This window comes from Phascolarctos cinereus, unplaced genomic scaffold, assembly GCF_003287225.1.
Source record: "Phascolarctos cinereus isolate Bilbo 61053 unplaced genomic scaffold, phaCin_HiC Scaffold_8;HRSCAF=390, whole genome shotgun sequence".
NCBI lineage: Eukaryota > Metazoa > Chordata > Mammalia > Diprotodontia > Phascolarctidae > Phascolarctos > Phascolarctos cinereus.
The window spans coordinates 69,559,250-69,576,040 of NW_027556291.1; the positions used below are offsets into that span (position 1 = coordinate 69,559,250).

General features: G+C 51.6%; 1 protein-coding gene across 1 annotated transcript in view; it reads right to left on the minus strand.

The window, feature by feature from the left end:
* PLXNB3 (plexin B3) overlaps nt 1–16,555 on the minus strand; it is a 44,686-nt gene extending 28,131 nt beyond the window's left edge. Inside the window, 14 exon segments of the mRNA XM_020977292.2 lie at nt 312–463; nt 936–1,105; nt 1,271–1,364; nt 1,505–1,621; nt 1,714–1,839; nt 2,065–2,179; nt 2,400–2,508; nt 2,632–2,788; nt 2,921–3,059; nt 4,431–4,531; nt 4,615–4,743; nt 9,540–9,719; nt 10,000–11,046; nt 16,478–16,555. Of these exon segments, the coding sequence (XP_020832951.1) occupies nt 312–463; nt 936–1,105; nt 1,271–1,364; nt 1,505–1,621; nt 1,714–1,839; nt 2,065–2,179; nt 2,400–2,508; nt 2,632–2,788; nt 2,921–3,059; nt 4,431–4,531; nt 4,615–4,743; nt 9,540–9,719; nt 10,000–11,046; nt 16,478–16,480 (2,639 nt within the window). The 5' untranslated portion in view covers nt 16,481–16,555.
* Nucleotides 16,556–16,791: the final 236 nt, after the last annotated feature.

Genomic DNA, 16,791 nt, shown 5'->3' on the forward strand with positions numbered 1-16,791 from the left:
CCTTCTCCAGGCCTCTCGAACTCAGGTGCCTTCCCACTATGGTTCTAGGCAGTTTATCATTTCTCCACAGTGGTTTGCATGTTGTCTCTCCCGTCAGACTGTAAGCTCCTTGAAGGCAGGGCCCACCTTTGGCCTTTCGCCTCTCTTTCTCTTGAGGGGTGCCTGACACATAGCAGGCACTTAATTTATGCTTGTTAACTGACCATTGCTCCCTGTCTCTGTGGCATCTCCCTTCCCACCTCTCCATCCTTCTTCCCCTTGACTTCTATCTCCACTCTGTCCCAAGCACCCCTCATCAAAAGCCCCCTCACTGGGTGGAGATGCGGTAGAGGGTCGGGTCCAGGCGACAAGGCTGTCCTGCAACGCTCACAGCATCTGTCACATCCTCCAAGCGACTGCCCAGGTTAGAGCCCAGGATGGTGAGGACCACACCCCCCTCAGGGGGGCCTGTCAGAGGCTTGATCTGTGAGGAGCAGATGAAGACAAGTCAAGCCCAAGAAACTTTGGGGCACAATGGCTGAATCAAAGCCCAGAATTCACTACCCTTAGCCTGAGCTGGGGTTAGAAGTCACAGGATTTGAGAGACAGTAACCTCAGGCCCAGACAGGATAAGCAGCTTGCCCAGATCTCATAGGTGGCAGAGTTGGGGTGCAAAGCCAGGGCCTCTGAGTCCAAAGCCAGCCCTTCTCACTGCACTGTTCAGGTAGGTTGGGGGTTTCAAGTGGCAGAGGGCCAAGGGCTTGGACCTTAGGAGTCTTTACCCTTTGCTAGCTTGCTGAATTGCTTATGGGGTGGGGCAGAATGGGCACAGCTCTTCCTGGAGGGGGGTAGGCAGAGTTAGGATTAGGGCCTGAGTTGAGGGAGGGTTATCAGTTGGGGCTGGGTTTAGGGTTCGACCTAGGATCAGCTTTGGGGGTTAGTTGACATTGCCTCACCAAGTGGATGCTGGGTAAAGGACAGAGTGACTCCACAGCTTCTGGTGGGCACAGGGGCCTATAGTTACAGGCAGGCCTGCCCTGGCCACACCACACACAGCTCAGATTCCTGGCAGCTGCCTGGCAGTGACTGCAGTCCTCATGGCCCACGGTGCAGTCATATAGGGTCACTGGAGGTGGGAAGGGGGATGATGCTTAGAGTCTCTGGACTCTCCATGGGTACCCCTTTCACCTCTAGCCCCCCCAGTGACTGCTTCCAGCCCCAAGGGAGCAAGGCTCCCCAGGGCTGGCCCTTGGCTTTGGGGCCCTCTTTCCCTGGGGCCCTAACCACTCACCATAGATGTCGGCAGCATTGTCCACCCTGTGAGTGTTGTCCCTGGTAACATAGATGGGCACTCGGAGCTCCTTCCGGGGAGGAGAGGGTCTGAACTGTAGGGGTAACCGTTGTGAGGAGGATTGAGGGTAAAGGAGGATGGCAAGTGGGGGAAGGCTAGGAATGGGTCCCTGGCAGAAGACCCTGGAAGGTTTCAGGGATAGGAAGATGGGAGGGAAGACAGAGAGTATCATACCTGCTGAGCTTGGCACCAGATGAGCTGTGTATCACTGTCTCCCTCTTCCAGGGAGGCCTGTAGCCCCAGAAGGGCTCCTGGCAGCTCCAACCAGCAGTGATAGGAGGCTGTCTTGCTCTAGGCAAGAGGAGGAAACTCTGTAGGTCTTGTCACGCTCTTCCCTCCCTCCCTTTCTTCTCCATCTGTCCCCCCTCACCCCGCCCCCATACCTGGTAATGATGTAGGTTCCGAACCCTCAAGGCAAGCCTGGTCTCCCAGCCCACAGGAACAAGGTGGGATGTGCCCAGACCTTCCACATGGGGGCAGAAATCAGGCCCCTTCATCAGGACATCTGCCTGGGGAAACAGGCAACCTCAGTGGTGGGAAAAGCTCTTTCAGCTTTGCTGGAGGGGAAAAGGGTCAGGAAGGGAGGAAGGCAAGGGAAGGCTGGAACAGATAGGTAGGGCAAGTGTCTATAGAAGTGAGGGGATTGGCAGACATGCCAGCTGCACCCTCACATGGAGTTCAATGAGAGAGAGCCAAGGAGATGGGGAAGATCAAAGCTCTCTTGAGAAACTTACTTCCTGGGCATGGTAGACGGTCTTCTCCCCATCTGGGCACCCATCCCCATACACACAGAAGGCACTTTGGGGGCACCAGTGGCATCGCCAGGGGCTTCTCACGCATGCACTGCACCTGGGCACAGGGGTGGGATTCAGCCCTAACCACTCTCACCAGAGGTCCTTCCACTACCTGAGGTGAGAAGGCTGAACCCCTGGAGGTGGGTGGGAGTATCTGGCCCTGTATTTCCCCAAGGGATAGCATGTCCTGATGTGAAAGGAGGTGAGGCTGAGCTAGGAGTGGCCACAGTGGGGATGATAGCCATGAAGGGGCAGAATGAGGGCCCAGGACTCACGGAGCAGTTATATCCAAGGCCCCCGTAGCCTTACAGTCATAGAAGGAGAAATTGGTGACAGCTACGGATACATCCTCAAACATCAGGGCCAGTGGCACCGTGACATGATCTGGGGAAGGGAACATGGTTAGGGATAGGGTTGGGGGGACAGTCTGCTCCCCCACCTCCTGTCCTCCTCTCTTGCTGTCCCTCCACATCCTCTCTGTCTCCTGGGGTACCATCTCTCTCTTACCTGTGCCCTCAGTATTGGGTGGCAATTGGTCCTGCGGGGGTGATTCACAGACTACCCGAGTTCCTTCCACATGGGCCAGCGTCTCATAGTTATCAAAGGCACAATGGAAATACTTGTCTGGTACCAAGGCTGGGAGCTGGGGCACCACCATGGTGACCTGAGGAGCAGAGGGCAGGGAGAAGAGAAAAATGGGAAGTGAGAGAGAGACCAAGAGAATCCAATGCCGAGATTTGTCCCCCTACCCAGATTGGGCCTGGGCCACTTGGGAGCCTTGCCTGCCCCAGCTTACCTGGCCCTGCTCCTGGCGAGGCTGCTGGCTGGGCACCAGGCTTTGGATAGCCAAGCAGTGGCTTCCCTCAGGGGGTCCGTAACTCCACAGCCACTGATGCTTCTGCTCAAATCCTGTGCATTCCTCCTTCCTCACACACCTGCAGGCATGCACATGGTGGGAGGGGGCGCCATGACAGGTGGGGAGAGGAAGAGATAGGGCAGAGCACCTCCACTCCAGGAACCTGGGTGTACACCCTCCACCATGTCGCAGGCCTTCCCTTCTTTTCCTACCCCCAGCTAGGCACTGTCCACTCCTCCTGACCTCAGTTTTAGCCAATAGGAAGAAGAAATGAGAATTTTGTAGGTAAAGGCCACATATGGATTCCCCACCACCTCTCCCATGTGTACTTGCCTAGGTCTTACATCTCTAGGCCCTCACACTCTATGGACAGCCCATCCTGGCCTGCTTTACTCTGGGCAGAGTATATTGGGCAGAAAAGAGACTCAGGCCCTAGGTCTAGCTGAGGAGTCAGGCCTCCATAGCTCCAGGAGACCATATTTGCCAGGGAGCCCAGGAGGTGGCTGGGATAAGGAGGTCTGTAGAGATTGAGGGAGAAAGCTGCTGGGAACTTCAGTGGACAGGGAGGGCTCTCTGGAGGAGGTGGTGGCAGCAGCCAAAGATGGATACCCTTGGGACAGGCAAAGGGGACATTGTGTGCCAAGGTGGCAAACCACCATGGCTAGAGTATAGAAGGGGAACAGACTGAAAGAAGGTTGGAAAGGCAGTTTGGGCCAACTTGGAGGGTCGGGGGAGGAATTTGATCTTTTACCCTCTAGCCACTGCACCTAGGCATGGGGGTAGGATTCAGCCTCAATCACTTCTGCTAGAGCTTCTTCCTCCTACCCTAGGAGAGAGGCCTGGGCCCCTGGGGCAGGATGAGGGCTTCTGGTCCCTTGGTTTCCCCAAGGGATGGCAGGCCCTGATGTGAAAGAGAGCAGAGGTGGCAGCAATGTTTTGACTAGGGGTGTGGCATAGCCAGACCTTGAGGAAGATTATTTTAGCCCCTGTGAAGCTAGGTTGGAGTGGGGAGAGGCTGGAGGCAGGGAGGGAGACCTCTAGTCTAGGTGGGCGGTGATGAGGGCCTGGTCAGGGTGGGGAGGAGGGCCCAGGAGTCGAGCCTGAGCCTAGGGGATGATGGTATTCCTCACATAAAGAGGTAAGTCAGAAAGAGGAGCAGTTTGGGGAGGGGAAGAAAATGAGAAGCTAACCAAGAGAGATCACGTGTGTTTGTAGAGGGCCTCCATAACCAAGGAGCTCCACCTTCCTCCAGTGTGGTTAGGGCTGCCCTATATCAACACGGGCCCTTTATGGGGCCTATATTTAAAAGGCCAAAATAAGCCTACACTGTGTACCATATATGTAAGCTGCAGCAGCCTTCTAGGTTAGGAAGCTCAGGCTTCCTGGTATCACCAGGTCCCCAGCCCTTCATCAGAGAGTGCTGCTCTGATCCCTCTCTCCCAACACTCACCTGCCCTGAAGGACACACCAGCCACAGAAGGGGTCCTGGGCTTGGAGGCAGCTGAGGCAGTCGGTAAAATGTTGGCAGGAGGAGATGGGCACCTTGTTCACCTGTGGAAGAGGAGTCTTAGCTAAGTGGGAAGGGAACAGAGAGGCCCCAATGCCCTCGTCATCATCTCCCCACCCTGCCTCACTTGAGAAGTTGTCATGACGTAGAGATGGCTCCCATTCCTGTCCAGAAGCAAGTCAGGGCTCACGGCAGTACCTGGGGGGCCCACAGGCAGGGAGCTATACAGCTGCCCTGTTGAGCCATTCAGGAACACCTTGGGGAGAGACAAGAGCAGACAGCTGTAAGTAAGGAAGGGGACATCTGTGGGGAGAACAAAATGGAACGTGAAATGGAAGGGACAACATCCAGCTGCATCCTGGGAGAAAGAGCATCCCAAAGCTCTGGGGCTCTCTCCATTACTTCAAGAACTAGAGTTGCCCATAAAAGTGTCGCAGAAATGCAAGGGATGATGGGGGAAGAGCAGTGGTGGCTATCTGTCATGGCTGACAGCAATAACAATGACAACGGTGGCAGCAGCAGTGGGCATCCCGCTGAGTGTATCAAATCAGGGGAGGCGAAATCTTCCAAACAGCATTTTTGGTGGTAGCAAAAAAAGTGGAAACAAAGTCGACGGTCAGTAAAAGGCTAAATTGATTGTCGCACATATGAATGTAATGGGATATTATGGCACTGTAAGAAATAATTCATATGAAGGATATGGAGAAACAGAGGAAGACTTGTAAGAAGTGATGCACAATGAAAAAGGCAGAACCAGGAAAACAATATACACTGTAACTATAGCAATGCAAATGGAAAGAACAAAAAAAAATGCAAAAAAGAATGTTTCATCATTCCGATGGTCAAGCTCAGCCTGGAGAAGAGATGAAAGCATGCACCTCCCTGCTTTTATTGAAGAGGTGGGGGGATATAGGTGCAGATCATTGCATATGGTGTCAGACATGGCCGATGTTTTGGTTGTTTTGTTTGTTTTTGTGAGGCGATCTGGGTTAAGTGACTTGCCCAGGGTCACACAGCTAGTAAGTGTTATGTGTCTGAGGCCAGATTTGAACCCAGGTCCTCCTGACTCTAGGGCTGGTGCTCTATCCACTGTATCACCTAGCTGCCCCTGGTTAGTTTTACAGAACTATTCTTTATTCTTTCTTTTGAAATCATTGTTACATGGAATGGTTCGCTGGAGGGGAGAAGGGAGGGATATATTTGGAAAGGAAGGTGATGATATCAAAACAAAAGACATACATCAAAAAACCACTCAGGGGCCAAGTCATTAATGAGGCCTTTCCTGATCACCCAGGTCGTAATTACGTTTTCTTCTTCCTGAAATGTCTTCATATTTACTTACTCGTGTATATATTGCATCTCTTCTTCCCCCGCCATAGCCAGGAGAATGTGAGGGCAGGGAGATTCCTTCGTGTATCTGGCATAATGGCTGGTAGCAGAGTGTACCACTTAAGGATATACTGCCTGAACTCATTCTAAACAGGTTGGCATGCTCTCACCCTATCATACTCTCTTCATTCCAGTTACTCTGAATTCCCGGTTGTTGTACAAACCTCATTCCTCATCTCCATTTAAAAACAATCGGTAGGGGCAGCTAGGTGGCGCAGTGGATAGAGCACTGGCCCTGAAGTCAGGAAGACCTGAGTTCAAATCCGGCCTCAGACCAAACACTTGACACTTATTAGCTGTGTGACCCTGGGCAAGTCACTTAACCCCAATTGCCTAAAAAACAAAAACAAAAACCCAACAACAATAAAAACAATTGGTAGCATTTCTCCTATTGCTTTAAGGTTTGTGAAGCACTTTACATATATTATCTTGTTTGATCCTCAAATCAAGGCAGTGAAAGAAATGCTATTGTTATCCCCATTTTGCAGATGTGGAAACTGAGGTTAAGTGACTTGCTCAGGGTCACATTGGTAAAATGTCCAAGGCAGGATTCGAACCCCAGTCTTCCCAATTCTGAGTCTAGTATTCTATGCACTTCACCACCTAGTTGCCATTTCCTGCTCCTTTGCTTCCATCTCTCTCAACCCTAATCAGCACCCCCCCCCCCACTCACTGTCTCACTCCAAATCTATCTTACACTGTGCTCTCTGGAATGCCTGCTCCATCATTAACAAATTTGCCCTCCTCTTAAAACTTTTCCTTTTCTACTCCCTCCATCTTCTGGTTCTCACTGAATACTGGCTCCCTTCTCATGATATAGACTTCCTAGCAACTCTTTCCAGCACTGGTTGAACATTTACTCACACTGCCCCTTCCCCCCTCACTGGTCAAAGGGGAGTTGTAATACTCTGTTTCCAATACCAGTTCCAGGTTCTCCCTCAATCACCATCACTCAGTAACCTCATCTCCTTTTACCACCCCTCAATCCATATTTCCCACCCAATCAAGAGCCTGGTAGCTGTTGTCTATGGATGCAAAGGCCACTCTCCTTCCTTCCTCAGTGAGTTCAGGGCTTGGCTTATAATCTTTCTCTACTTCCCAGCTGCTACCCTCATACTAGGGGACTTCAACATACACAGAAGTACTCCCCCAAACACCCTAACTTCCCAGTTCCTCAACCTATTCATTTCCCATGACCTCCACCTCCACCTCATCTCAGTTACACACAGACATAGATGGCCATACCCTCGTTCTTGCCATCACCCACAAATGTATCACTTCCACGTTTGTGAGTTCTGAAACTCCTTTATCTGACCATAATGTTATCCCACCTCCCCTTCTTCCCATCCAGCTACTTTCCCGGACTTCATGATCTCTTGGAAGATGAATCAGTTCTGAAACTCTCACCTCCTTAAATCATTTCCCACCCCAGTTGTGAGACTTCATCATACCCCCCAAACCAGGCAGGCAGCCTCCCTCTTTCCTTTTCAGCATCTTTTTGTGTGTTGTCTAGGTACTTAATAAATGTTTACTGACTCTTATTTGAGAGTCTTATGTCTTATGACCCCCTAACCTTGGCCTTTGTCCTCAGCCTGACCTCCAATCCTTTCACTCCTCAATTTTTTTCCCATGCCATCACTGCTGCACTGGTCTACATTCTCTTCCCTTCCCTATCTTGACCCCGTGGTGAACCAGTTGAACTCTAAACTCAAATCCCTTGCCTATTACTCCTTATCCTACCACTGATCGTGCTCTGCCAAGCCTCAATTTTGGATTATTTCCATCAACTGCTGCCTTTGCTCTCTATTTATGTCTTGGGTCATGTCCTGCCTGGGTCCCCTACAAATTTATGTTCCATCATCTCAACTGGGCCCTCACTACAAGACAATCATTTTCAGATCCTTAATATATTGACTATCCCAGTCACCACATACATTTTCTAAACCTTCCCACTCATCCTCAAGTCTCCCATGGCTCTTCCTCCTCCTACCCACTCAGCCAGGAACTTTGCCTCAATTTTTCCTAAAAAAATTGAGGCCATTTGTGGAGAATTGGTTTTTTTGTTCCCTTCTCCTATCATCTTCCTTCACTCAGGGTCTTCCCCTATTATCTCCTTCACTTAGCTCCTTGCCAAGGAGAACCCCTCTATATGAACCCTTGATCCCATTTCATCCTATCTTCTCTAGCAAATCGCCCCTGTATCATCCCCACTCTCTCCAATCTTCATTCTTTCTGAATCCACTGGCTCCTTCCTGATACCTACAAACACATCCATCTCTTCTCCATTCTCAAAAAATCTTCACTAGATCCAACAATCCCTCCTGGATACCTTCCCATATCTCTCTTTCCTTTTGTGGCTAAACTCTTTGAGAAAGCTGTATACAATCCATGCCTCTATTTCCTCTCTTCTTACTTGCTTCTAAGCCCTCTGCATGTCTGGCTTCTAACCTCATTATTCAATTGAAAGTGATTTCTTGCTTTTTCAAAAGTTACTGACGATCTCTTCATTGCCAAATCGAATGACCTCTTCTCAATCCTCATCTTTAACGTCAGCCTTGGACACTACTGGTCCTTCTTTTTCTTCTTTTTTGGAGCCTCTTGCCAGATCACACCCTCTAATCATAGGTGTCCCTCAGGGTTCTCTTCTCCCTCTAGATCATTTCACTTGCTAAGCTCACCAGCTCCCATGGATCTAATGACCATCTCTATGCTGATTATTCTCAGGTCTATCTATTCTGCCCTGATCTCTGTTGACCTCCTATCTCCCATCTCTAACTGCCCTTCAGACATCTTGAACTGGATGTCCCGTAGACATATCAAAATCAAAACGCCCAAAACAGAACCAATTTCTCTTCCCCTTCCCCCACTCCCAGCCCTCTCCTCTTCCCAACATCTCTATTACTGTCAAGGGAACCATCATTCTCCCAGTCATCTAGGCTCCCACCCTAGATGTCATCTTCAAACCTTTACCTTCTCTAACCTCCGATTGCCAACCTATCATCAATCCTGTCGATTTCACCTTTGTAACATCTCTCTACTCCTTCTCTCCTCTGATACTGCCCCAACTCTGGTCCAGGTGCCTGGACTATTGTTATAGCTGCTGGGTGAGGTGGAAGGGTCGGCCTGCCTCCAGTCTTTCCCCACTCCAGTCTATTTTCCACTCAGTGGTCAAACTGATTTTCCTAAAGCCCAGGTCTGACCGTATCACCCCCAACCCAAATTCAACCAACTTCATTGGCTCCAATATCAAATATAAAACCTTCTTTTTGGCATTCAAGGCCTTTCATAATCCAGCCTCTTCCTACCTTTCTAGTTTTTTACACCTTCCTCCCCGCTATGTACCAGAGACCTGGACTTTTTGCTGTTCCTTCTTCATCTAGGCCCTCTGGCTTCTCCTACTTCCTTCAAGACTAAACTCAAATAGGGGCAGCTAGGTGGCACAGTGGATAGGGCACTGGCCCTGGAGTCACAGGAGGACCTGAGTTCAAATCCAGCCTCAGACCAAACACTTGACACTTACTAGCTGTGTGACCCTGGGCAAGTCACTTAACCCCAATTGCCTTAAAAAAAAAAAGATTCTTACTTTGTACTCTACCCCACCCCCCAGGTTTGCATAGGCCTGGAATTTGTGTATTAACTTCAGTCCTAGCTGAAGAATCTCACCTTGTGTAGCTGGCCCTGGGTGTCCCCCAGGAAGACGATAGTGTGCCCGGCCTCTTCAAGAGCAGCAACAGCACTGAGGTGGGGAATGCTGGTGAACAGGGGCTCTGCCTCCAGTGGCTGGTGGCTGGCAATGGGACTGGGTGTGTGCTCGTCCCCACAAGGGTATGAGTCCGGGGAGTCCTGGGGGGTAGGGGCCCAGGGATAGGTCAGGAGAGCCTTCAGGCCCAAGCCCCAGGTGGGACTCATATGTTCAAACAGAGAGAGATGACTAAGATGGGGGAGACTGAGTGGAACAGAGAAAGAAATGTGGGCACATGGGAAAAAATAAGATACTGACAGAGACACAGAGACAAAAGCTAAGAACCAGAGACATCAAAAGAAACAGAAAAATGAAGCTAGAAAAAGGGATTGAGCCAAAGAGATCGGGACCCATTGCCTCCCCCCATTCCAGCTGGCTCACTGAGGGCAGGAAGACACATCGGGATGTGACACCGTATTCAATGGTAACCTCTTCCCCATCTGGGCCCTGTCCGCCCACAGTGTAGCAGAGCCTCCGGGCCCGTTCCATCCGTCCATCGATCTCCTGTAGTGGGAAGGCACACAGCGCGGAGCCTCCCATAGGCCCTGGGGAAGCCACTACCAGCAGGGTTCCCCCTCCTTGGCCTGGGGCCAGGTAAGCTGCCTGTACCAGGCTGTGACCATGGCAGACGAGTGGCAGTTCAACATAGGAGTAGAGGTTGGCATCATTCAGGCATACACGGGCAACGTAGGAGCGGTAGTCAGCCTGGGCCCGGGCCCCCCGGCGACGGAAGATGAAGTAGGCAAATTGGGTGCCTGCAAAAGCCCCCACATAACTGTTGTTGTAATCAGAGAAATCCCCCACAACCAGGCGGCCTAGGCCTTCGCTGGAGAAGGCCTGGGGCCCAGCCAGCTGGCGCACAGTCAAGGGGGGCACCCCAGCGGACAGCTTGCCTGCTAGGCCCCGGGCCACATACAGCAGGTCTCTCCCTGGGGTTGACACCACAAGGCCCACAGTGGCCACTCCTGGGGCATTGGCAGCTACAAACTGCCCATCGCCAGGGTCTTCAGCCCGGAAGATAAGTTGTGCCACATTCTTCAGACTCCGCTTCTCACACACACCTTGGCGTACCTGCCCACAGGCCACAAGCTCCCGTGCGTGCCCACTCACAAGCAGCAGTTGGTTGGCATTGTCTGTGGGCCGGGCTTGTGGGCACTCAGCTGGGTCCCGGAAGGGCAGGCAGTCGGGACTGTCCCATATGGGGCCCGTGACTGCCTCACCTACTTGCTGCAAGTCAGGTGTCAGCTGGTACAGGTGATTCACAGCACCAACATAGAGCATGCCTGTGTCAGCATCCATGGCCAGGTGGTTGAAGGTGGTATTGGGGGCAGAGAAGTGGTGGGCAAGGGCAAAATGCCAACTTTTCCATGATGATAATGACAGCAGCAGGAGGAAGAGTGTTGGCAGCAGCCTGGCCATCTTGGGGACCTATACCAGAAAGGCGTGGGGAATAATTGATCAACAGCCACTTCCCTGGCCCAAGGAACTTGAAGCCTAATGGGAGAAATGGCATTCTATATGGCGAGATGGATAAATGGGTCCATCAATCGGTCCATGCCAAGCTAAGCTGATCGGAAGAGTTGGCAGATAAGATAGGGGAACGCTAGCTGACATGTGAGGGGGGAGGGGGGAGGTTATACAGAGGCAGACAGCAGGAAAAACTCCCTGCTAATCAGAACTGTTCCCAACTGAGCAGTTTTTCCTGCTTGGAAAGGCATGGAGCTTCCTCTCCTTGGAGATCTGCAATCATAGATTGGATGGCCACTTGTTGTGGGAGGAATTCCTTGGTTAGGTGAGGGGTAGACTAGATGGAGGCCTCTGGGGTCCCTTCCAGCTTGGATATTCTATGAAGTGGAGAGGGCTATGAAGGCCCCAGGCAGAGGGAACCTGGCTGTAGCCCCCAAACCATCAACATGGGACCCCTCAGGGCTGGAAGAAGGGAGTCTATGGCCAATCCCCAAACTGTTCTCCCCTGGCTCCAAGCCCCTCTCCCCTCTATAAAACAGAACCAAGGTAGATCTGAGGGGGGCATTGGTCACCCAAGCAGTTCCAGGCACAGTTAGCAGGAAATCATTGAGTTTCCCACTGCCTCTGTGGTACCTTCATAAAGAAGGGTGATTTTGGGAGGAACTCAGTTTCTGTCGATTTCCCCTCCCTCCCACTCAGCCTCCCCCTTCCCTCCCGAAAGTGGGGCAAGGCCCCCACTCTGGGGGGGCCAAGGAGGCAGAAGAGTGTGTCTCTGTCTCCAGTGCACAGGGTTGATCAGCTACATCCATACCCACCCACCTCCACCTCTACCTCCACCACACACACATATGCCTCCCCCACACATGCCCATACTACCTCACATTTCCCCAACTCCACATCACTCCCCTCCAAATGCTCACCCCCTCCCACAGCCCTCCCTCCCATATACCTCTCATGACACAAATGCACAAACGCCACACAGCCCCACCTCCACATGTTACTCCCCCATATATACATACATACATACATCACACAGCCCTACCCCCCCCACAGGTTACCTCCTCCTACCCACACATACACACACATACCACACAGTCCCATACCTCCCACATGTTACCCCATACACATACACACAGACACTTATTGCATAGCCCTACCTCCCCATACACACGTACAGACATACACATACCACATAGCCCTACTCCTTCCACATGTTATCCCATATACATACATATAGACACATACTACATAGCCCCACTCCCACATGTTACCTCCTCACAGACACACAAACATACATACACATACCATACACCCTACACAGTCCCACCTCTCCCACATGTTACCTCCCCAAACACACATATCCACACACACACCACACAGCCCCACCCCCACGTGTTACCTCCTCATACACACATATATACACACATACACACACACCACACAACCCACCCCCCATGTTACCTTCCCATACACACACACACACACACACACACACACACACACACACACACACACACACATACACCCTGAGGACCGATCACACACTCCATCTTCAGAAAGTCAGAGACTTTCACAACCAGAGGTGAAAGCCCAGATATCTAGGTTGACACTGATGGAGAACTAGGGGCTGAAATGAGGTCAAAGAGATGGCCAGAGCCAGGTTGGCCCCGGGCAAAATAGAGAACCACTAAGGTCAGGAAACATACTTGGAAGATGCAAATTCAATAGCACCCATGGCGGGGGGGGGGACGACAAATCTGGGCACCAAGACCTGGAGAGAGCCCTGGTCCCAGAGGGGTGTGGGCACAGGGTCCATGAGGCAGGGGCAAAGCAGAGGACTGCTGCCTTCTCCTTCCTTCCGGCCTGGCAGAATTTCCCTCTCCCCCTCCAATTGACTAAAATTACTTTGTAAATCTTGGCATCTGGGACAGAGAGCTGGTCTGGGAGTCTTCCCTCTGCCAAATAGCACCTGGGGATCCCTCAGCAAATCATTTCATCTGTGAGGGCCCTGGGCAAGCCTCCAAGAGCAGAAGGTCAAGAGGAGTTGCTGATATGAGTGAGATAAGTGGAGGACGATTCTACCCCAGAGTTAAAACCACTGCTGATGAAATCGCTGGTCTGGACCAGAAACATCCTTGGGGTTTACTTTTCTGTGCACCTCTGATTTCCCATCAATTGAGGGTAAGCTTCTTGGGTAAGGACTTTTGTTTTTGTATGGCCAGCGCCAAGCAGGTGAGAGGAAAATGCTGGTGGAATGGGGGGAGTGGGGGAGGGAGTAGAAAGAGAGAGATAGAGACAAAGACAGAAAGACACAGAGTGACAGAGTGACAAAGACAGAGAGAAACAGAGACAGAGAGAGAAAGGGAGAGAGACAGAGAGAGGGACAGAGGGAGACAGAAAAAGAGAGAGAAAGAGAGAGAGACAGAAAAGAGAGTGAAGGAGACTGAGAAAGACAGAGAGAAGGGAGGAGGGAAAGAAACAGAGACAGAGAGAGACAGAATGAGAGAGAAAGACAAAGACACAGAGAGACAGAGAAGGAAGGGAAGAGACAGAGAGAGAGAGAGAGAGAGAGAGAGAGAGAGAGAGAGAGAGAGAGAGAAGGGAGGAGGGAGAGAGAGAGAGACAGAATGAGGAAGAAAGACACAAAGACACAGAGAGAGAGAGACAGAGAGAGAAGGGAGGGGGGAGAGAGAGAGAGAAAGATACAGATAGAGACAGAGAGAGAAAGAGAGAGAAAGGGAGATAGAGACAGAGAGAGACAGAAAAATAGAGGAGACACAGAGGCAGAGACAGAGAGAAACAATGAGAAAGATACACAAAGAGAGTAAAAGAGAGAGAGAAAGGGAGATAGAGACAGAGAGAGACAGAAGAGAGAGGGACAGCGAGAGACAGAAAAAGAGAGAGAAAGAGAGAGGGACAGCGAGAGACAGAAAGAGAAAGACAGAGACAGAAAAAAGAGAGGAGACAGAGAAAGAGAGACAGAGGGAGAAGAGAGAAAAGAGAGACAGAGACATAGAGAAACAGAATGAGAAAGACACACAAAGAGAGAGAGAAGGGAGGAGAGAGAGAAAGATAGAGAAAGAGAGAGAAGGGAGGGGAGAAACAGAGAGAGGGAGATAGAGACAGAGAGAAAGAGAGGAGAGACAGAGAGAGACACACACACAGAGTTCAAGAGAGAAAAGACAGGGAAGGAAGGAGAGAGAGAAGAGAGAAGGGGCAGAGAGAGTGGAGTGAGAAGACAGGAGGGAGAGGAGAGAAGAGAGGGGAGAGCGAAAGAGACAGAAAGGAGAAAAAAGAGAAAGGAGCCAAGAGGCATAGGGGACAGAAAGAGGAATGGTAAGGGAGGAGGAGAGAGATAGAGACACAGAGAGAAAAAGAGAGTTTAGGAGGGAGAGAAAGAGAGAGAAGAAAGAGAAGAAAGGGGAACAAAGAGACATGGGCAGAAAGAGAGAAGAAAGAGAGGAGTGAGAAGGGGGAGAGGAAGACAGAGAGGCAGCATGTGATGCAATGAATAGAAAGAAAGAAAGGGAACAGACATTTATTAAGATGCTTGCTATGCTCCAGTCAATATGCTAAACGCTTTACAAGTATCATCGACATTAGATTTTTCACAACAACCCTGAGAGGCTGGGGTTACATACAGTTGAGGAAACTGAGTCACACAAAGAGCTGAAGTGACTTGCCCAGGGTCACACAGCTAGTAAGTGTCTGAGGCTGGATTTGAACTCAGGCTTTCCTAACTCGAGGCCCAGTACTCTATCCAGGCTACCCAGTTGCCCTCAGAGCACTTTAGCCAATAAGACATGGGTCTGAATCCTGCCTCAGACCCTTAGTAGTTATCACTTCATCTCCTTTGGCTTCAATTTCCTTCTCTATAAAATAGGGCAGTTGGATGCGAGGCCCACTGAGAGCCTTTCAGTCTGGGATCCTCTGAAGAGACAGTAACAGGGACTCGGAGACAGAAGGCTGAATTCAGAGGCGCCCAGATCTTGCGACAGTCACAGACCAGCCTGGGAAGCCCTGGGCCTGCCGGGCTGGGTCCTCCCTGGCCAAGTGAAGACATCACCGTCATGCTTGGCCCCAGAGCTCCGCAAGGTAGCCCAAGGCTGGACCAGCCCTCCCTGGGAGGGCCATGTCAGCATTAGTCAGTTGTGGGCGATGGAACAGGATCGTTTAAGCCATGTCTATAGAGGGATCAGAAATGGGAGCAGAGAATGACAGAAATGAACACAAAGATGCTGAGAGCCTGCCAGGCAGGAAGTACAGAGGATACAAAGGGAAGAAAAGCCTGGGCTGGAGAGGGAGAACCAGGTAAAGAGCCTGAGAGAGGGTGGCAGGGGCCAGGGAGGAAAGAAGTAGCACAGCTGTGGGGCTAGGTGTGGGGAGCATAGCCGATGCAGACACCCAGTCCCAGCAGGCCAGGCAGGCTGGGGCATGGAGCTGAGGCACCAACTTCAAGATGGTGACATGCACACGCAAGCAGGCGTGTGGAGACGTGCCGAACCCCCAAGACTTGTGTCCTTTCCTCACAGAGGCCTAGACACACACAGACTGCCCGCTCCTGGTATACAGAACCCCGACACCTCAGATGCATACATCCAAGGAAATGTAAAGACCCCCACTTCCATATGCACATGCAGACTGCCCTTCCACCCCCTGAAACCCAGACCCAGACCCAAACATAGCCACATCTTTTCAAGCACAGACATACATGAAGACTTGTCTTCCCCCAACCCTCCATACCTTCCAAAACACATGCATTCACAGATACAGACTACACGCATGCACACACACACACACACCCACCCACACACACACACACACACACACACACTCCATGCGCTGGGGACTGAGCTCTCCCCGAGTGGAGGGGGAGGTTGGCTTTCCACAAAGACATGACTCCCATCTATCTCCTCTTTTCCCTCAGGATACTCTTATCTCCAGAGGCCAGAGACAGGAAGGCCCAGTGGTAAAGGGTTGGCAGTGCGGGGATGGGCCAGGGAGCTGGGGCCACACAGGGAATGGGGGTGGGGCCCCACTCTGGAAAATGGATTTCCTTCAGTCCCCCGGGGCCATGGGGCTAACCTTGCTGTCACCTTCTATCAGGGTTCCTATATAAGTGTGCAGAAGTGTCCAGGACACGTGCAAATATCCGGCAGTGGCAAGCCTGGGCCCCAGATTTGGACTGGAGGAGGTGAGAAGCCCCAGGACCCTCTTTCTCCCTTGGGGCCTCCCTACATGGATTTCTGTCTTCCCTCCTCCCAAACACTGGCCCAGCTGCCTCTGGGTAAAGCAGGTGAGAGGTGGGGAGAGGTGGGGCCCCCGAAGAGAACAATGCTCATGGTGGAAGGCTAGACCAGGGCTGGGTGGAAGGTGTGTCTCAGTCACTTACCATGAATATTGAGGCAGAGGGGACACTTCCTCCACTCAGCTGCCCCAGGGCACTGCAGCCTGGTACACTGTGGATATGATGGGCATTGTCCTGAAAGGGGGTGAAAGGGGGAGATGCTTGAGCCCTTGTCCACTCAGGCCCGCCTGGGGGAGGGCCAGCGGGGTCCACCCTGAGCACAGCTGGCAGTTTCATCAATAGCAGCTATGATGGTAATTTTCTCCCCTCATCCCCAACAATGTCCCCTCTGTTTCCCTAACCCCACCCAGGGGGGTTCCAGGGACCTATTATCCAACCCTCCCCTCCCAGGCCTCCGT